Genomic DNA, 14,564 nt, shown 5'->3' with positions numbered 1-14,564 from the left:
CTGCAAATCTCAGATAACGCGTTTGCGGGTCGAGCAATAAGTTGTGCCCGCCCGTTTCTCCGCCGTTTCTCCACCTAATTGGGGAAACAGAAATATGGATCAGCTGGATGAAGAATCAAAGCTTGCGCTCACGGAGGTAAATTTCAAACAATTGAAAAACATTATTCCATGTCCCAAATAGTATATAGACCGTCTGTTGCGAAATAAACGAGCTCGTTCCTATTTTAGTCACTATACTTTTATCAAATTTGACCAGTTTCGCCCAACAGACGAGACTTTTGCTTTCATTTCTATACCCCGCTACTCATTTAGGAAAATTGTGAAATGTGTTCTGATTTGTTTTTGGGTTTCTCGATCCAGTTTAAAGAAGGGGTTCAGGATTGCGCTAGCAAGTTGTTGGATACGAGGGATGAATTCTACCTGAAATGGCTGGTCGGTAAGCAGATTAGAACTTATTTGATACATCAGCAATGCAATTGACAAGTTCATTATTATTAATGCTTGAATTACAATTTGATTAGCTCGGTCTTATAATGTCGCCGAAGCCGAGAAAATGCTGCGCGCAGTAAGTATATATATACAACTACAGCAGGTTATATTATCAAAATACTTTGATGTTTTACAACATATCATCATATATAGTCACTGGCGTGGCGGCAGGCGAATGGAGTGGACGACATTTTAAATTGGACTCCCCCTGAAGTCCTTCAGAAATATTATTCCCTGGGAAAACTAGGACATGACAAATTCAACTGTCCCGGTTAGAACAATTTCTGGAATTTTAAATTGGCTGAATGGATCCAACCCGATCCAACCATTAATTAAACATTTTTCGTGGTTAAATCGCAGTTTACATTTCCGCTCAGGGAAATATGGATTTGCGAGGGATTTTCCAGTCCATTACCAAGAAGGATTTCATGCGTTTCCAAGCCTACACGACCGAAAGGATCAACAAGGAAATGCGGGAGGAAAGTTTGCGCACAGGAACCAATAAAAATTGCCAGGTGGTGTTCATCGGTGACATGACGGGCCTCTCAATGAGGCAAATGACATACAAGCCAGGTTAAGGTTAAATTTTATTAAGGCAAACAAAATTAGATTGATGACGAAATTATTTCTCGATAGTTATGGACGCCGGAAGCGAACAGACGAAAGTTTACGAATCAAATTATCCGGAAAATATCCGTCGAATGTTCATTATCAACGGTAATGTAGTAACTGGAATGAAATTGCGGAGCCAAAATAATCATTGACCATTTGATGATCTGCCGGACGCAGCGCCCAAGATTTTCACAGTTATCTTCAACATTATGAAACCTTTCCTGCATCAAGCTACACTTGACAAGATAAGGATTTTCGGATGCAACAAAGAAGAATGGGCAGCCGCTTTACTGGAAGAAATAGAAGCTGATAACTTGCCACTTTACTATGGCGGCACTATGGTCGATCCTGACGGGGATCCAAAATGTCCTAGCAAGGTAAAATCTTCAGAACTTGCCCTTAATTAATTTTCTTATTGAAAATTCTTTGTCCATTTAGTTCAACATGGGCGGAGAAGTTCCTTATTCGTACTACTTGAGCAACAGCGCACCTGTGCCCAAGGATTACATGGAAACCATCAACATCATCGCCGGAGCAGGCGGATTTAAGAAACTGAAATACAAAATCGATGTCGCCAATTCAATTTTGAGGTACGCATCAATTTCTTCAGACATACGACATTAAAGGAAATGAGAGTGAATAACGCAATTTGTCATGAAACAGATGGGAGTTTATGACAGAGGGAGGAGATATTGGCTTCAGAGTTTATTACAAAAGTGCCGAGGAAGGCATCATCGACTTGGTACCTTTGAGTCGAATAGAAAGTCACCTGGTCACGGAAGAAGGCCAATACATTTGCGAGGACCCAGGGAAATGTATGACACTTTTTTCATCCATTGAGAAAGAGTAGGATATTATTTCATTTATTTTTTTTTGTCTAGACGTGGTGGTGTTTGATAACACTTTCAGCATTTTACGACCCAAGAAAGTCCGTTACTACGTCGTCGTCGATCCTCCACCACCCGGAATTCCAACAACTGCCGTTGTCGGATGAGGGGAAAAAAACACACGTTCTCCAATATTCAATGCCATTGCAAATTCAGATACAAATATTTTGTTTTATCAGTTAAAAAATAAACAGAAATGTTTATTTGAGTTTTTAAATAGTTTTCTGGTTTTTATCGCCAAACAACACACCAAACCGTCAAAACATGTACAGTAAAAGAAAACATAGAGTAATAGTTGTAAATTTTTAGCGCAAGGTTAGAACCATATAAGCAGTCTGTATAGCCCTGTATTAATTCTATATAATAGCCCATGCATGCACTTTAGACCCCCCACTTTAGGTGTTCCGTTATAAGGCAAATGTTAATCTATGAGGGATGGAATCTATCGCTTATCGAACCGCATGTTATCTTATACAACTGGCATGGCAACAAACACATCTACACATTATCTCGATAACACGTCTGCGGTGAGGGCAATATTAATGTACCCGTTTGGCTGACTATAGCGCCGTGATTTAATTCCCAATACTGAATCGAAATGGAGTCGCCTCTAGATCAGCTGGATGAAGAATCAAAGCGTGCTCTCACGGAGGTAAATTTAAAAAAACAATTAAAAACTATTCTACGTGTCCCGCGGAAATCCACCTCAAGGCTACAGCGTTGCTATTGTCGTAATTTTACTTTGTAACCGTGTGACCGGTCGCCAAAAAGAGACTTTTACTTTCATTTTCTAGTAACTTTTTAATTTTAATTGGTTGTTCTAATTTGTTTCGTACTCAATCCAGTTTAAGGAACGGGTTCAGGATTGCACTAGTAAGTTGGTGGATACAAGAGATGAATTCCTTCTGAAATGGCTCATCGGTAAGCACCAGTAAAGTTTAGTTTCGGATAATTCCCACACACATATAAAAATAATCCTGATTGTTGTTCTGATGGGTGATATTACAATCTGATTAGCGCGATCCTACAACATCAACGAAGCCGAGAAAATGCTACGTGCAGTAAGTATATACAACTGCAGCACGAAATTGTCACAAATACTTTGATGTTTAACAACGTATCAAACCATGATCCTAGTCATTGGCGTGGCGGCAGATAAACGGAGTGGATGACATCTTGAAATGGACTCCACCTGAAGTTTTCCAGAAATATTATTCTCTTGGAAAAATAGGATACGACAAGTTCAACTGCCCCGGTCAGTATATATGCTTTAGATTTCCTATTACAAGCAAAAGACTTGCCGTCGTAAACCATTGAGAAAACCAGAGAACAATTTAGTGATCAATTATAATATTACTTTCATTTTGGAATTGCAGTTTACGTTTGCGCCCAGGGAAATATGGATTTGCGTGGGATTTTGCAGTCCGTCACGAAAAAAGATTTCATGCGTTTTCAAGCCTACATGACCGAAAAGGTGAACAAGGAAATGCTGGATGAGACTTTGAGCAATGGAAAAAATAAATATTGCCAAATGACGTTCGTCGCTGACATGGAAAATCTTTCAATGAGACAAATGACATACAAGCCAGGTAATGTACACACAAGCTACCGTTGAAATTGTTTTTTTTTTTAATATTATCGATGATAAACGAATTTTTCGTCTGCTCTAGTTATGGAAACGGGAACTGAACAGACAAAAGTTTACGAGTTAAATTACCCGGAAAACCTCCGGCGAATCTTCATTATTAACGGTAATTTGTTAAAATAACTTAACCCAACATGACTAAACATTTTCTTATGAATCTTGTGATCTGCTTGGGGACATTTTGCAGCACCCAAGATTTTCACAGTCATCTTCAACTTTTTGAAACCATTTATGCATCAAGCTACTCTTGATAAGATGAGGATTTTTGGACACGACAAAGAGGAATGGGCAGCCGCTTTACTGGAAGAAATAGAAGCTGATAACTTACCGCTTCACTACGGGGGCACTATGGTCGATCCTGACGGAGATCCGAAATGTCCTAGCAAGGTATCGATCCTTCTTGTTTAAATCAAACAAGTAGCTGTTAAACATTCTTGTCAAATTGTCCATTTATAGTTGAACATGGGCGGAGAAGTTCCTTATTCGTATTACCTGAGCAACAGCACACCTGTGCCCAAGGATTACATGGAAACCATCAACATTATCGCCGGAGCAGGTGGATTTAAGAAACTGAAATACAAAATTGATGTCGCCAATTCAATTTTGAGGTACGCTTTAATTTCCTCAATTAAAAAAAAAACATACGACATTAAAGGAAATCATTGGGAAATCAGAATGAATAACGCAATTTGTCATTAAACAGATGGGAGTTCATGACAGAGGGAGGAGATATTGGCTTCAGAGTTTATTACAAAAGTGCCGAGGAAGGCATTGTGGACTTGGTACCTTTGAGCAGAATTGAAAGTCACCTGGTCACGGAAGAAGGCGAATTCGTTAGCGAGAAACCAGGGAAATGTAAATGTTTCAGCTGACAACATATATTTCATCTATTAGAAAATAGTACATTTATTCATTTCCTGTTTAGACGTGGTGGTGTTTGATAACACTTTCAGCATTTTACGACCCAAGAAAGTCCGTTACTACGTCGCTGTCGATCCTCCAGTACCCGGAAGTCAAACAGCTCTCGGATGAGAACATGAAAATACACGTACGATGATATTCGTTCAGTTGAACTCCTTGATAAATTCACGTAGCTAAAATATGATTTTTATTTTTTATCAAGAGTTTTATGACACATGATTGATTAACACATGGAAAACGATATCTTATTTACAATTAGCTCATAAATATTATTTGTTGTCAAATACATCAAATACATCAGAAATCAATTAATCTGGAGTTTGCTTTTCTTTTTAGTTTTATTTGCATAATCTAATGGGGTGGGTGCGAAAATTATTCATCAAACCTTTTTTCGAAAACAAAGTTTCTAACCACTACCTCTCAGGTATGAAAGGTCAATGCACGTGTTTTGGTTACCGTTACTCTAAATTTAAATGAAAACGACGAGAAAAAAAGTTTCAAAAATGTTTGGGGGTGTGGTTAGATTTTTGGTGCGGTTGTTCAAAATATGGTAATTTCATTACTCACACTTTTTTTTTCTTTTTTTCAAAATATGGTAATTCTTTACCCACACTCCTTTTTTGAAACTCTACCTAGTAGCAGCTGTGTCTCAGCCGCAGCATTCAGTTTCGTGTCAGCCGCAACAGCAGTCAGCTCCGTATAGCCTCAAAAATGCTGAATCAGTGTTTGCATACGTCAACATGGTGACCATATTAAAGCTGGCCGTTATCTTATTTATTGTATCTCTCGTGAAAGGAATTATTTATGTTTGAAAAAATGTCAGCTAGGAGATTGTGATTGTTAGATTTTGATTTCGCCATATGCCAGCATCTTTTTTTACGCTTAGTCATTTATTTTGAAACGTTATTTAGAAATTTTTGTTTATTTGCGTTTAAATTTGCGTAACCATGTGGTGGGGATGGAGTGAAGAGAAAGGAATTTCGAAATGCCTGCACTCAATAGCAGGAAATAATCGGTCAAGGACAATTGAGAACGGGCTGCAGAGGACCGGCGTTTCAAAACAAACTCGGAGTCATTCGCCTTCTGCAAGGCTTGTAGCGGAGATCGTATTATCACGGTGCTTGTCTCGTTAGGACACTTAAATCTGGTTGAATTAAAACGGTTTAGCTAACTTGAGAACGCATCTTCTGCACAACTCCCACTAAACGAGCTTCACTGTAAGTTATCTCATTTTTCGAATAATTCTGGGCTTTATTAGTTTTAATTTGATTGTATTATTTAATCAACAAAGAAGTTAATTTTCCCCGGTTGGCTTGTGTAGGTCAGATATGAGCCTCACGCAAGTTCGACAAGTCCAGCCAATCGTGTTTGACCAGGTATGTTTATAGTTAACTGTCTATATGGAACCAGTTATTCAAACGTTTCACTGAACTACATACACATGAAATGTAGTTTGCAGATGATGGAGGGACCAAATTCAAAACAGGTTGTGTTACCAAGGCCAACACGGCGGTTCTGCAAGTGAGTCGATGTAACCGCCAATTAATAATTTCCGTCCTGATTTGCATAACGATGGAATCCACTTGTGTTACGTTCCAGTTGCTCTGAAATTAATTTTTTTTCTTTTAGTTGAAAATTGCGATAAAGGACTGCACATTACATGATTCTAGCGACGAGTACCTTCTCAATTGGCTGATAGGTTGTGAAATTTATTGGTATTTTTTAACGCATTAATTAACAATTTTTTGTATTGGCATGTGGCTGAAACAGTGCAAGATTTTAATGTAACTCGTGCGGAGAAAATGCTGAGACAGGTTTTTAGTTTTTCAAAGGTATTTCTCAGCTGCGCATATTTAATGTTAGGCGTATTTTGAACTTTTCAAGTCCTTGGAATGGCGTCGAGTAAATGGAGTGGATGGAATCTTACAGTCGTACACGCCCAACGAAATTATCAAGAAATACTTTTCGATGGGACAAGCTGGGCTCGACAAATTCGGCAGCCCCGGTAACCCAATACATTATTAGCGCATTGCAATTCATTTAACCTTGTGTATTAATTTAAACATACTCATCAGTGTAATTTCCTTTTTTTTTCATTTAAACGCAGTCTTCGTGTGTTGTATGGGCAGGATAGACTTCAGAGGTAATTTGCACGGATAAAATGCTAGTCATAATTGGTTTGGTAATTTTTTTGAAACCGATAGGGCTCCACTTGTCTCTTGTCAAAAAGGAATATTTCCAATTCATTCCATGGCAGTTTGAAAACTTTTGCCTTTCAATCAAAGAAGCAGGAGAACGAACCGGAGAAAACATCGAGAAAATGACAATCATAATGGACTATGAAGGACTTGCATTGAGGCAGTACACTTGCAAACCAGGTAAAATTCAGTATTCGTTTTGATTTGATAATCTTGGTATTAACACTCTCTATGCGCACAGCAATGGAGATTGTCGTTGAAATGATCAAAGGTTTTTTGTTCCACTATCCCAATCACCTTCGCCGAGTATTCATTATTAATGGTAATTGATTAAACATAAGTAAATTTAACAGTTTGATCAAGACTAAAACCTGCATGGCATTTTGTTTCTTTTTATTGAAGCCCCGAAAATTTTCCCATATCTGTTCGCCATGGTCAAACCTTTTATACCTCAGACGGACATTCCCAAGATCAAAATTTTCGGTTGCGACACTAAGCAATGGACTTCCGCTTTACTAGAGGAAATTGACGCTCATCAACTTCCTGCCTTTTACGGTGGTACTTTAACCGATCCCAATGGCGATCCCAAATGTCCTAGCAAGGTAACATTTTAGTATAGAATTACATGACCAAGTAACGGAAACATTTTTTGGTGGAACAGTTTAATATGGGAGGTGAAGTTCCTTCTTCGTATTACCTGAGTAATAACCAACCTGTGGCCAAGGACTACATGGAAACTATGAACATCGGTGCTGGTGGAAGGAAAAAATTGAAATTCAAAGTTGACGTTCCAAATTCTGTGTTGAGGTAAATGTAATATTTCTCTTAATTCTAATTCAATCTGAATCAATATAAATTTTAAAATAGATGGGAGTTTATAACGGAGGGAGGTGACATCAAATTCCGCGTCTACAGCAAGGATTCTAAAGGAAACGCTTTTGACTTTGTTCCGCTGAGTCGAGTTGACAGTCACCTGGATATGGAAGAAGGTGAAATTACGTGTGAAGAGCCTGGGAAATGTAAGTTTCAACCCTCATTTCCTTATACTCTTTTTGTTCGTGGTGGATGAGGTGGAACTCACCACAACTTATTTCAAATCAGATGTTTTGGAATTTGACAATTCGTTCAGTTATTTACGAACGAAAAAACTGCGCTACTTTATCGCCGTCGATCTACCCAGCGCATCGGTTGAGATTTAGAACCAACAGCCTATTTTCTAAATATCTAATAAGTTTCATATTTATTTTAATTATATAAAAACAAAACTTTATTTATTGTGCTGTATGGCCGTAGCCTTTTATTCAATATAGATCGGCACATTTCTATATGTCACAAAGTGTCAAATTCTAAATTGTGGAAGCGACATCAAACCACCTTAACACCACCACGTTTAACCGTACAGTAACAATGCTATTCGGTTTAGCTGTGAAAGCACACACGGTCCTTTTGGCGATCACTTAAAATCATAGGAGCCACAACCAGAATGGCTGCAGTAGACGACAGTTTCTAGAGGTAAAAGAACAATTTTATTTTTAGTCTAGCTGAACTTCAGTTCGCTCAACACGTCAGATAGGTACATTGCTTTGCATTTTAAATCGTCATTTTTTTTATCATCATTATAGTGACGAGTATCTTCGGAAATGGGAGTTAGGTTAGATCATTTCACAATTAGATATCGTAACACGTACAGTCGCATGAGAATCCAAGAAACTGCGATGACATATCGTCATCGACACGCCATCATATTGAAATTCATCAGATATCATAAACAAAGTTTCCCAGCTAAGCATAATAAAGTATAACGCCGTTATGGTCATGGTGTATTTAATTAATGAAGAGAAAATCAATAAACTATGCTATAAAAAAATATCGCAAGTTTTTTTGCGCTCAGAATGTACGTCATTTATAACATAGTATTCTTGTGAATGTAACTCAAATGGATGATGCAGAGGTAATTGCATTGTTAGTCGTCCCGATTGCTCACCCTAATCATTTTTGAAAGTGGGCAGACATTTGTATTTTCCAACAATCACAGTGAAAGTTAAATGGATCAAGGATAAGGACCCAAAAAAACAAAGATTGAGGAGTGACAACTTTCGAATGGGCGCAGAAAGAATATAAAACTAGGAGCCAGCAACCAATTGAGGTAGTATTTGAGTCTCGGGATTTGGCGAGGATTAAACGTGTCGCTCATTCGTTCCCTTTCTATACAACGTTCGTTTTGTTTAGTTGTCTGCGTCCACGATCCACCCATCAAACGTCTTGTCCAAGTAGGCCTCTGCATGATTTCTAGTCCGCTTAATTTGAATTCAATATTTTTAAAAATTGTGCAACTTTGAATCCCTGACATATTAAAGGCTTAAATCGCAAATTGTTTATGCGTCTGCCTATAAAAGCTCCGTTTCTTTATTGGCTTATTCTGGAATTTCCACTTTTTCTCGTATCGCTTTGTCGGTCATGGACACCCACTCACAATTTCGGCCAGTTGCCACGCTGCATCAGCAGGTACTCGATAAAAGAAAACAACAAACACAAACAAGATTTCTTTCTATTTTAGCTTCATTCGGTCAAAATCAGTTTTCAGATAAAAGAATGAGTACTAATCAACAAGACTGCAATGGCAATTTGGTGCAAACTGAAAAGAAGTCCTTCGTCGGTATGCGATTTTATCAAGTGGCAAAATTTGAAAAGTTGAGACAACTATTTTGATTATTTCATTGATTTGATGATGCAGACCCAAAGTGTGACCCGACAAAAAAGGCTGAAATCTCGATTCAACAGGTGAGTGGCAATTTAGAACAAGATGGCTGCGTCAGGAGCCGATCTCCACTATTTGTTCAATTTCATTTGTTATAATAAGCGGTTAATGAATTAAAACGATAACTTATGATCCCTTTGTGACTATAAAGTTAAGGATCGCCATCAAGGACTGCAAATTGCCTATCTCTCACGATGAGTATCTTCGGAAATGGCTGCTAGGTTGAAGCATTTTTATTGTGAAATATTTTACTCCTCTACTAAACAATTTTTTTTTTTTTAAATGAATAAAACAGTGAATGGATTCGATGTGGCTCGCGCTGAGAAAATGCTCCGGCAGGTAAAACGTTTTTTCTATAGACATTATGACGTTATTTTGCTTCAGTATTAGCTAAAAATTCTATTCCTACCGAAAAGTCATTGGAATGGAGGCGAGTAAATGAAGTGGATACCATATTTGAGAGATATACACCTAGCCAAGTCTTTATGAAATATTTCTCCATTGGACAAATTGGGATCGACAAATTTGGCTGCCCTGGTAACACCCCTAATGGATTCATTTGAAATTACAAAATTTTACTATTCACCTTTTTTGTTTCGTACCAAACACGCCCATTTTGGGGACGCAGTCTTTGTTCAATGTTGTGGGAGAACAGACTCAAAAGGTAACTGCACAAAATTTGCAAAATTCAATGACATCCATATGATAAAAAGATATTAATGAATAGGATTTTCATTGAGTTCCACAAAAAAAGAATTTTACACTTTTTGCATTTGGATGTTGGAATCCTACGTCAAAGCAACTAAAGTGGAGACGGAGAGAACAGGGAAACTGGTAACTCAAGCATCATACATCTTCGACTACGAAGGGTTCTCAATGAGGGAAATTGCCAATAAATCAAGTACACAAAAAAAAAGAATTAAAATGCTAAATATTGATCGCATCACAGTTTTTATTTTTCTTGAATCAGACTTGGATATGGCCCTAAATGTTACTAGGTTCCTATTCCTTCACTATCCTGACAGCTCTCGACGATTATTCATCATAAACGGTTCTTTTAAAAATTAAATTCTCCGTTGACAAATGAACTGAATTCATACGGTTTACATTTACATTGCATGCGCTGTTGCTAATAATCGTCCTGGTTGGTGGACAAAGCTCCTTCCTTTTTCCCGCTAATCATGAGGTTGATCAAACCTTTCTTACACGAATGTGACGGTCCCAAAATCAAAGTTTTCGGCTCCGACAAGAAGGAATGGACTTCCGCTTTGCTGGAAGAAATTGAAGCCGATCAACTTCCCGCCTTTTATGGCGGTACCATGACCGATCCTGACGGAGATCCAAAATGCCCCAGCAAGGTAACCGTCGTTGTCTAATAAACTACGTTTTATCCGCATGCCGCACCAATTGAAATGTTTGATGTTCCGGTGCGGTATTAGTTAAACATGGGAGGTAAAATACCTTCTTCGTACTACCTGAGCAATAACGCACCGGTTGCTAAGGACTACATGGAAACTATGAGCATCGGCGCTGGTGGAAGGAAAAAATTGAAATATGACGTCGACGTCGCTCGTTCTATCTTAAAGTAGGACTGTTCAATTTTTCTATTGCTGTATGAGTGAATTATTTACGCCATTTCAAACAGATGGGAATTTATGACGGAGGGAGGCGACATCAAATTCGGACTCTCCAGTAAACATGCCAAAATCACTAACGATTTGGTTGCGCTCTCACATGTTGACAGCCACTTGATAATGGAGGAAGGTGAAATCGTTTGTGAACAACCCGGCAAATGTAAGTAACCGATTTTGTGCTTCCGCGTCTAGCCTATAATCTATCTAATAAATCCCTTCTGTGTTTATTTAGATGTCTTCGAGTTTGACAACACCTTCAGCTACTTGCGGTCGAAAAAACTTCGCTACCATATCCTTATCGAAGCGCCTTCATCGTCAAACGTCACCGAATTATAGAAAATCACTCAATTATACACAGAGTTTATATAAAATTTATGGCATATTTTTATACAAGTATATGTAAAGGAAAGAAGTGAAAATAATAAATAAATAAATTAAATAAATCAAATAAATAAAATCAGGCATTCAGGGCAATGTTAATAAAAACGTGGCAATGTTGCACAACCATAACATTATTCAAGACTTCATTAGCTTCTGCAAAGTTTTCTTTTCAATCTGAGCTTTTGCAGCACAAAGGTCTTCATTATTTGCACATTAAAGCATTCATGAATGAAAGTGTAAAAGTCAAAGTTGCAGCACTCACTAGAGTTAAAATTGACCAGTTCCCAAATAATTTCGTGTTTCAGTTTGATGTAGTTGGATGTTAAAATATGTTGCTGTTAAACAGTTATGGGTGAAGATTGTAGATGTGGTAATAAGCTCTCTGTGAAACAATTGAATATTTTCATTCATAAGAATAATGGAAGTAATTTATTGGTACAGCATTCAACTGTTACGCTGGACTGTTTGAATCCAGTTGGCGAGTTGGAGAATGGAGATATTTGGTAAATGCAAAAAAGAGGATTCTTACCTCAATCATTGTCATGGAGTAGAATAACAATATTTAAATTCCTCTTAATCTTTCGTAAATTTTATTTGTTTGTTTTTCTCTTATTCGTCTTTCTTCGTTTTTCCCAACATCAAGAATTTAAGGTTGCTGTTTTAGTTGCCATTTTATTCATTTTTATCTTGCTTATATCATGTTCTTTTAGTGGCTTTCTGCTGTCCGACCCGATTGCGGGTTGACTAAGTCCTTTATAGCAATAGAGCATTGCGTTCATGATTTTGGACCAATGTATAAATACCCCAAATTTCAACAGGACCTTTCGCTTATTTCCGGTACAAAATGTAGATATTGGGAATTTTTACACTAATTGGCTATTCTATTGTTTTATACTCATGATGGGCAATGTTGAAATTATGTTTGCAAGCTTCTGTGTACGAGATTCTTTGTTTAATTTTTTTTTTTTTTTACAGACCAAATGCAACCAAAATTTTTTATAAAGCAAAATGGTAACTGTAGACTTATCATTAAAGTGTATTGTTACATACATCTCAGTATTCTACTTTTCCCAGATATTGTGTGTGTTGTCTCTTCAGATTATATCCGGGTTATCCTCAACTGATATTACCTACAATGCATTCGTGGGAGGTCCTTCGTCACGCTTTGGAAATCTTCCTAGTCAAACGGAAAAGGATACCCTTTTTGTCCTTACTGCTACGTTTAGCCGCCATTACGCCGAGCAGCATCTTCGAATTCGTAATAGTACAGTTTTCTGAGTCAAGCAATCCCAATAAATAACAAGAATTTTTCAATAGAGAAATGAAGAAAGCCAGTGGATGTAACCAATGCACATCCATCGTGTACTTGTGTGATTTAATTGCAACCGGAGTTGCCTCATGCGGACAGTGCCCGAACGGTATTATTATTCTGGACCCTACTTCAGGACCAAAGTGGCAACTGGCTTGTAATTAGTATCTGTTTACTGTATGAGCATATGAATTAATATGCCTATTTTCATTCAGATGTCAAGTGGTGGTCAAAGTGAAGATGCCAACAAGCTTAACTTTGCTAGTTCTGCATGTCCTGAGAGCGATGCTCGTCAAATCATTGTGGAATATCGACCAGTAAACTCTTAATTCCTTTTATTTTTCCAATTGATTCCATGTCTCTAAAACACATTTAATCCATTTCAGGAAAAAAATTAGTAAGTTAGTCAATGGACTTACCTCACTGGTCTTCTGTTCACCGAAATTGTCAAGAGTTGGAGCCAATATTCATCAAATTTCAAGATAGGCCTACTTAATGTGAGTATCAAGTTTTTCTCTTCGACTTTATTTTCGACTAATGGGAAACGATTCAAGTTTTCGACTGCAAAATGCGCAAGACTCGCCGCGTAAATGCGCAAGAATCCGTGTATTAAATTTATAATCATTTTAAAAATAATTATTTCCAACCAATATTATAATGTATAGCCTATTAGGGAAACCTTGGAAAAAAGATGCAAAAGAACATCTTTTTTCTTATTAAAGAAATTTGTGTTATACTGCACCTCTGATTCAGGGAACATAATTTGCTTGGGCATCATATGCGTTACTACTTGGGTGTACTTGTGTGCTTTTGTTGGCTTATTTCCTCGAGTGGGTTCAGGTTTTTCAGTTTGGCTTTGATCCTCGGGTGGGTTCAGGTTTTTCTGTTCCAGGACTTTTGGATCCTCGAGTGGGTTCAGGTTTTTCCGTTGGCTTAAGAGCACGAATCGGGTTCTGGCAGACCTCATGTTCATTGAGCACTCTCGACTTATAGGAGTAAAATTTAGTTGAATAGGAAAATAGAACATTTTGGCACATAGTATAGATCTTTAAATTTAGTTTTGGTGTGTAAGTGGAAATGTTTTTCTCTTTAGTTTTACAACGATTAAATAGGATACATAAAATCCTGTTCAATCGAGTTTCGTCAGTGCAAGTTGCCAGCTCAGCTCTTGCAACTTGCGGCAACGAAACCCCATGCACAGGCTCCAACTGGTGTACAGCTGCTCGTAAAAAGCTGTACACGTATTTTTTTTTTTTTTTAATAGCATCTGTTGTGTTATGCTCGTCCCTCTTGCCCTCAGACTATTAAAATCCTACCGCTTAATAATTTCCGTATGTTTTACAGTTTATGTCGTATGGTTTCGGATTTAAATTATATTATATTTAGTCATATTTATTTTATCGATAAAAGCAAGTCCGTTAAATTTGATTTCACCGGAATTGTGCGCTCTTCATTTAAATTTATATCTGTATTGTGTAACACTTTTATTTCCATTTCCCTTTAAGAATATTTTCGTATGAAGCATATCGACGAAAGTAAGGGCATTTTCATTCACATATTCATTTTCATTTAATTTCAGAATTCAAGATGTGAAAGTAGTGAGATATATATGTATTTTTTAACCATTTTCCATGATGCCAATGTGAGGTAAAAATTTAACTCGGTAAAGCGTAGTAACTAAAAGGTATTTTTATTATTAACCAAATTCAAATTCAAGCGGTCGACAACTA

The 14,564-nt window shown here is 37.4% G+C and overlaps 4 protein-coding genes across 11 annotated transcripts; all 4 read left to right on the top strand.

The window, feature by feature from the left end:
- The first annotated feature begins 8 nt into the window (after nt 1–8).
- On the top strand, nt 9–2,192 carry LOC124207277 (SEC14-like protein 2). The gene is made up of 10 exons (XM_046604657.1): nt 9–136; nt 361–436; nt 522–565; nt 643–760; nt 850–1,062; nt 1,126–1,206; nt 1,279–1,478; nt 1,540–1,691; nt 1,765–1,916; nt 1,983–2,192. Exons 1-10 carry the CDS (start codon nt 95–97, stop codon nt 2,093–2,095), a joined length of 1,191 nt encoding a protein of 396 aa, XP_046460613.1. The 5' UTR covers nt 9–94; the 3' UTR covers nt 2,096–2,192.
- Nucleotides 2,193–2,484: 292 nt separating this feature from the next.
- Nucleotides 2,485–4,866, top strand: LOC124207276 (SEC14-like protein 2). Its single transcript, XM_046604656.1, has 10 exons — nt 2,485–2,640; nt 2,834–2,909; nt 3,006–3,049; nt 3,126–3,243; nt 3,365–3,577; nt 3,659–3,739; nt 3,821–4,020; nt 4,090–4,241; nt 4,337–4,488; nt 4,559–4,866. The coding sequence occupies exons 1-10, from the start codon at nt 2,587–2,589 to the stop codon at nt 4,663–4,665; spliced, it is 1,197 nt and encodes a 398-aa protein (XP_046460612.1). The 5' UTR covers nt 2,485–2,586; the 3' UTR covers nt 4,666–4,866.
- A 353-nt stretch (nt 4,867–5,219) lies between these two features.
- Nucleotides 5,220–8,081, top strand: LOC124207275 (SEC14-like protein 2). Of its 2 annotated transcripts, none has more exons than XM_046604654.1 (13): nt 5,220–5,771; nt 5,876–5,930; nt 6,007–6,075; nt 6,184–6,253; nt 6,325–6,368; nt 6,439–6,559; nt 6,662–6,697; nt 6,759–6,932; nt 6,994–7,074; nt 7,155–7,354; nt 7,414–7,559; nt 7,620–7,771; nt 7,854–8,081. In XM_046604654.1, the coding sequence occupies exons 2-13, from the start codon at nt 5,883–5,885 to the stop codon at nt 7,949–7,951; spliced, it is 1,239 nt and encodes a 412-aa protein (XP_046460610.1). In that variant the 5' UTR covers nt 5,220–5,771; nt 5,876–5,882; the 3' UTR covers nt 7,952–8,081. The 2 variants fall into 2 exon arrangements, with proteins under 2 accessions (XP_046460610.1, XP_046460611.1); XM_046604655.1 differs by having other exon boundaries at nt 5,252–5,771; nt 5,846–5,930.
- Nucleotides 8,082–8,125: 44 nt separating this feature from the next.
- LOC124207273 (SEC14-like protein 2) lies at nt 8,126–11,599 on the top strand. 7 transcript variants are annotated; one of them, XM_046604647.1, is made up of 15 exons: nt 8,126–8,264; nt 8,375–9,022; nt 9,110–9,255; nt 9,325–9,408; nt 9,487–9,533; nt 9,662–9,731; nt 9,806–9,849; nt 9,927–10,047; nt 10,139–10,174; nt 10,238–10,411; nt 10,481–10,561; nt 10,669–10,868; nt 10,950–11,095; nt 11,156–11,304; nt 11,377–11,599. In XM_046604647.1, the coding sequence occupies exons 3-15, from the start codon at nt 9,210–9,212 to the stop codon at nt 11,478–11,480; spliced, it is 1,302 nt and encodes a 433-aa protein (XP_046460603.1). In that variant the 5' UTR covers nt 8,126–8,264; nt 8,375–9,022; nt 9,110–9,209; the 3' UTR covers nt 11,481–11,599. The 7 variants fall into 7 exon arrangements, with proteins under 7 accessions (XP_046460603.1, XP_046460608.1, XP_046460604.1 ...); XM_046604652.1 differs by having other exon boundaries at nt 8,221–9,022; nt 9,238–9,255; XM_046604648.1 differs by having other exon boundaries at nt 8,221–9,022; nt 9,149–9,255.
- Nucleotides 11,600–14,564: the final 2,965 nt, after the last annotated feature.

Source organism: Daphnia pulex, chromosome 11, assembly GCF_021134715.1.
Source record: "Daphnia pulex isolate KAP4 chromosome 11, ASM2113471v1".
Lineage (NCBI taxonomy): Eukaryota > Metazoa > Arthropoda > Branchiopoda > Diplostraca > Daphniidae > Daphnia > Daphnia pulex.
Note: the sequence above shows the minus strand (reverse complement) of the source record. Positions and strands in the feature narration are given on the sequence as shown.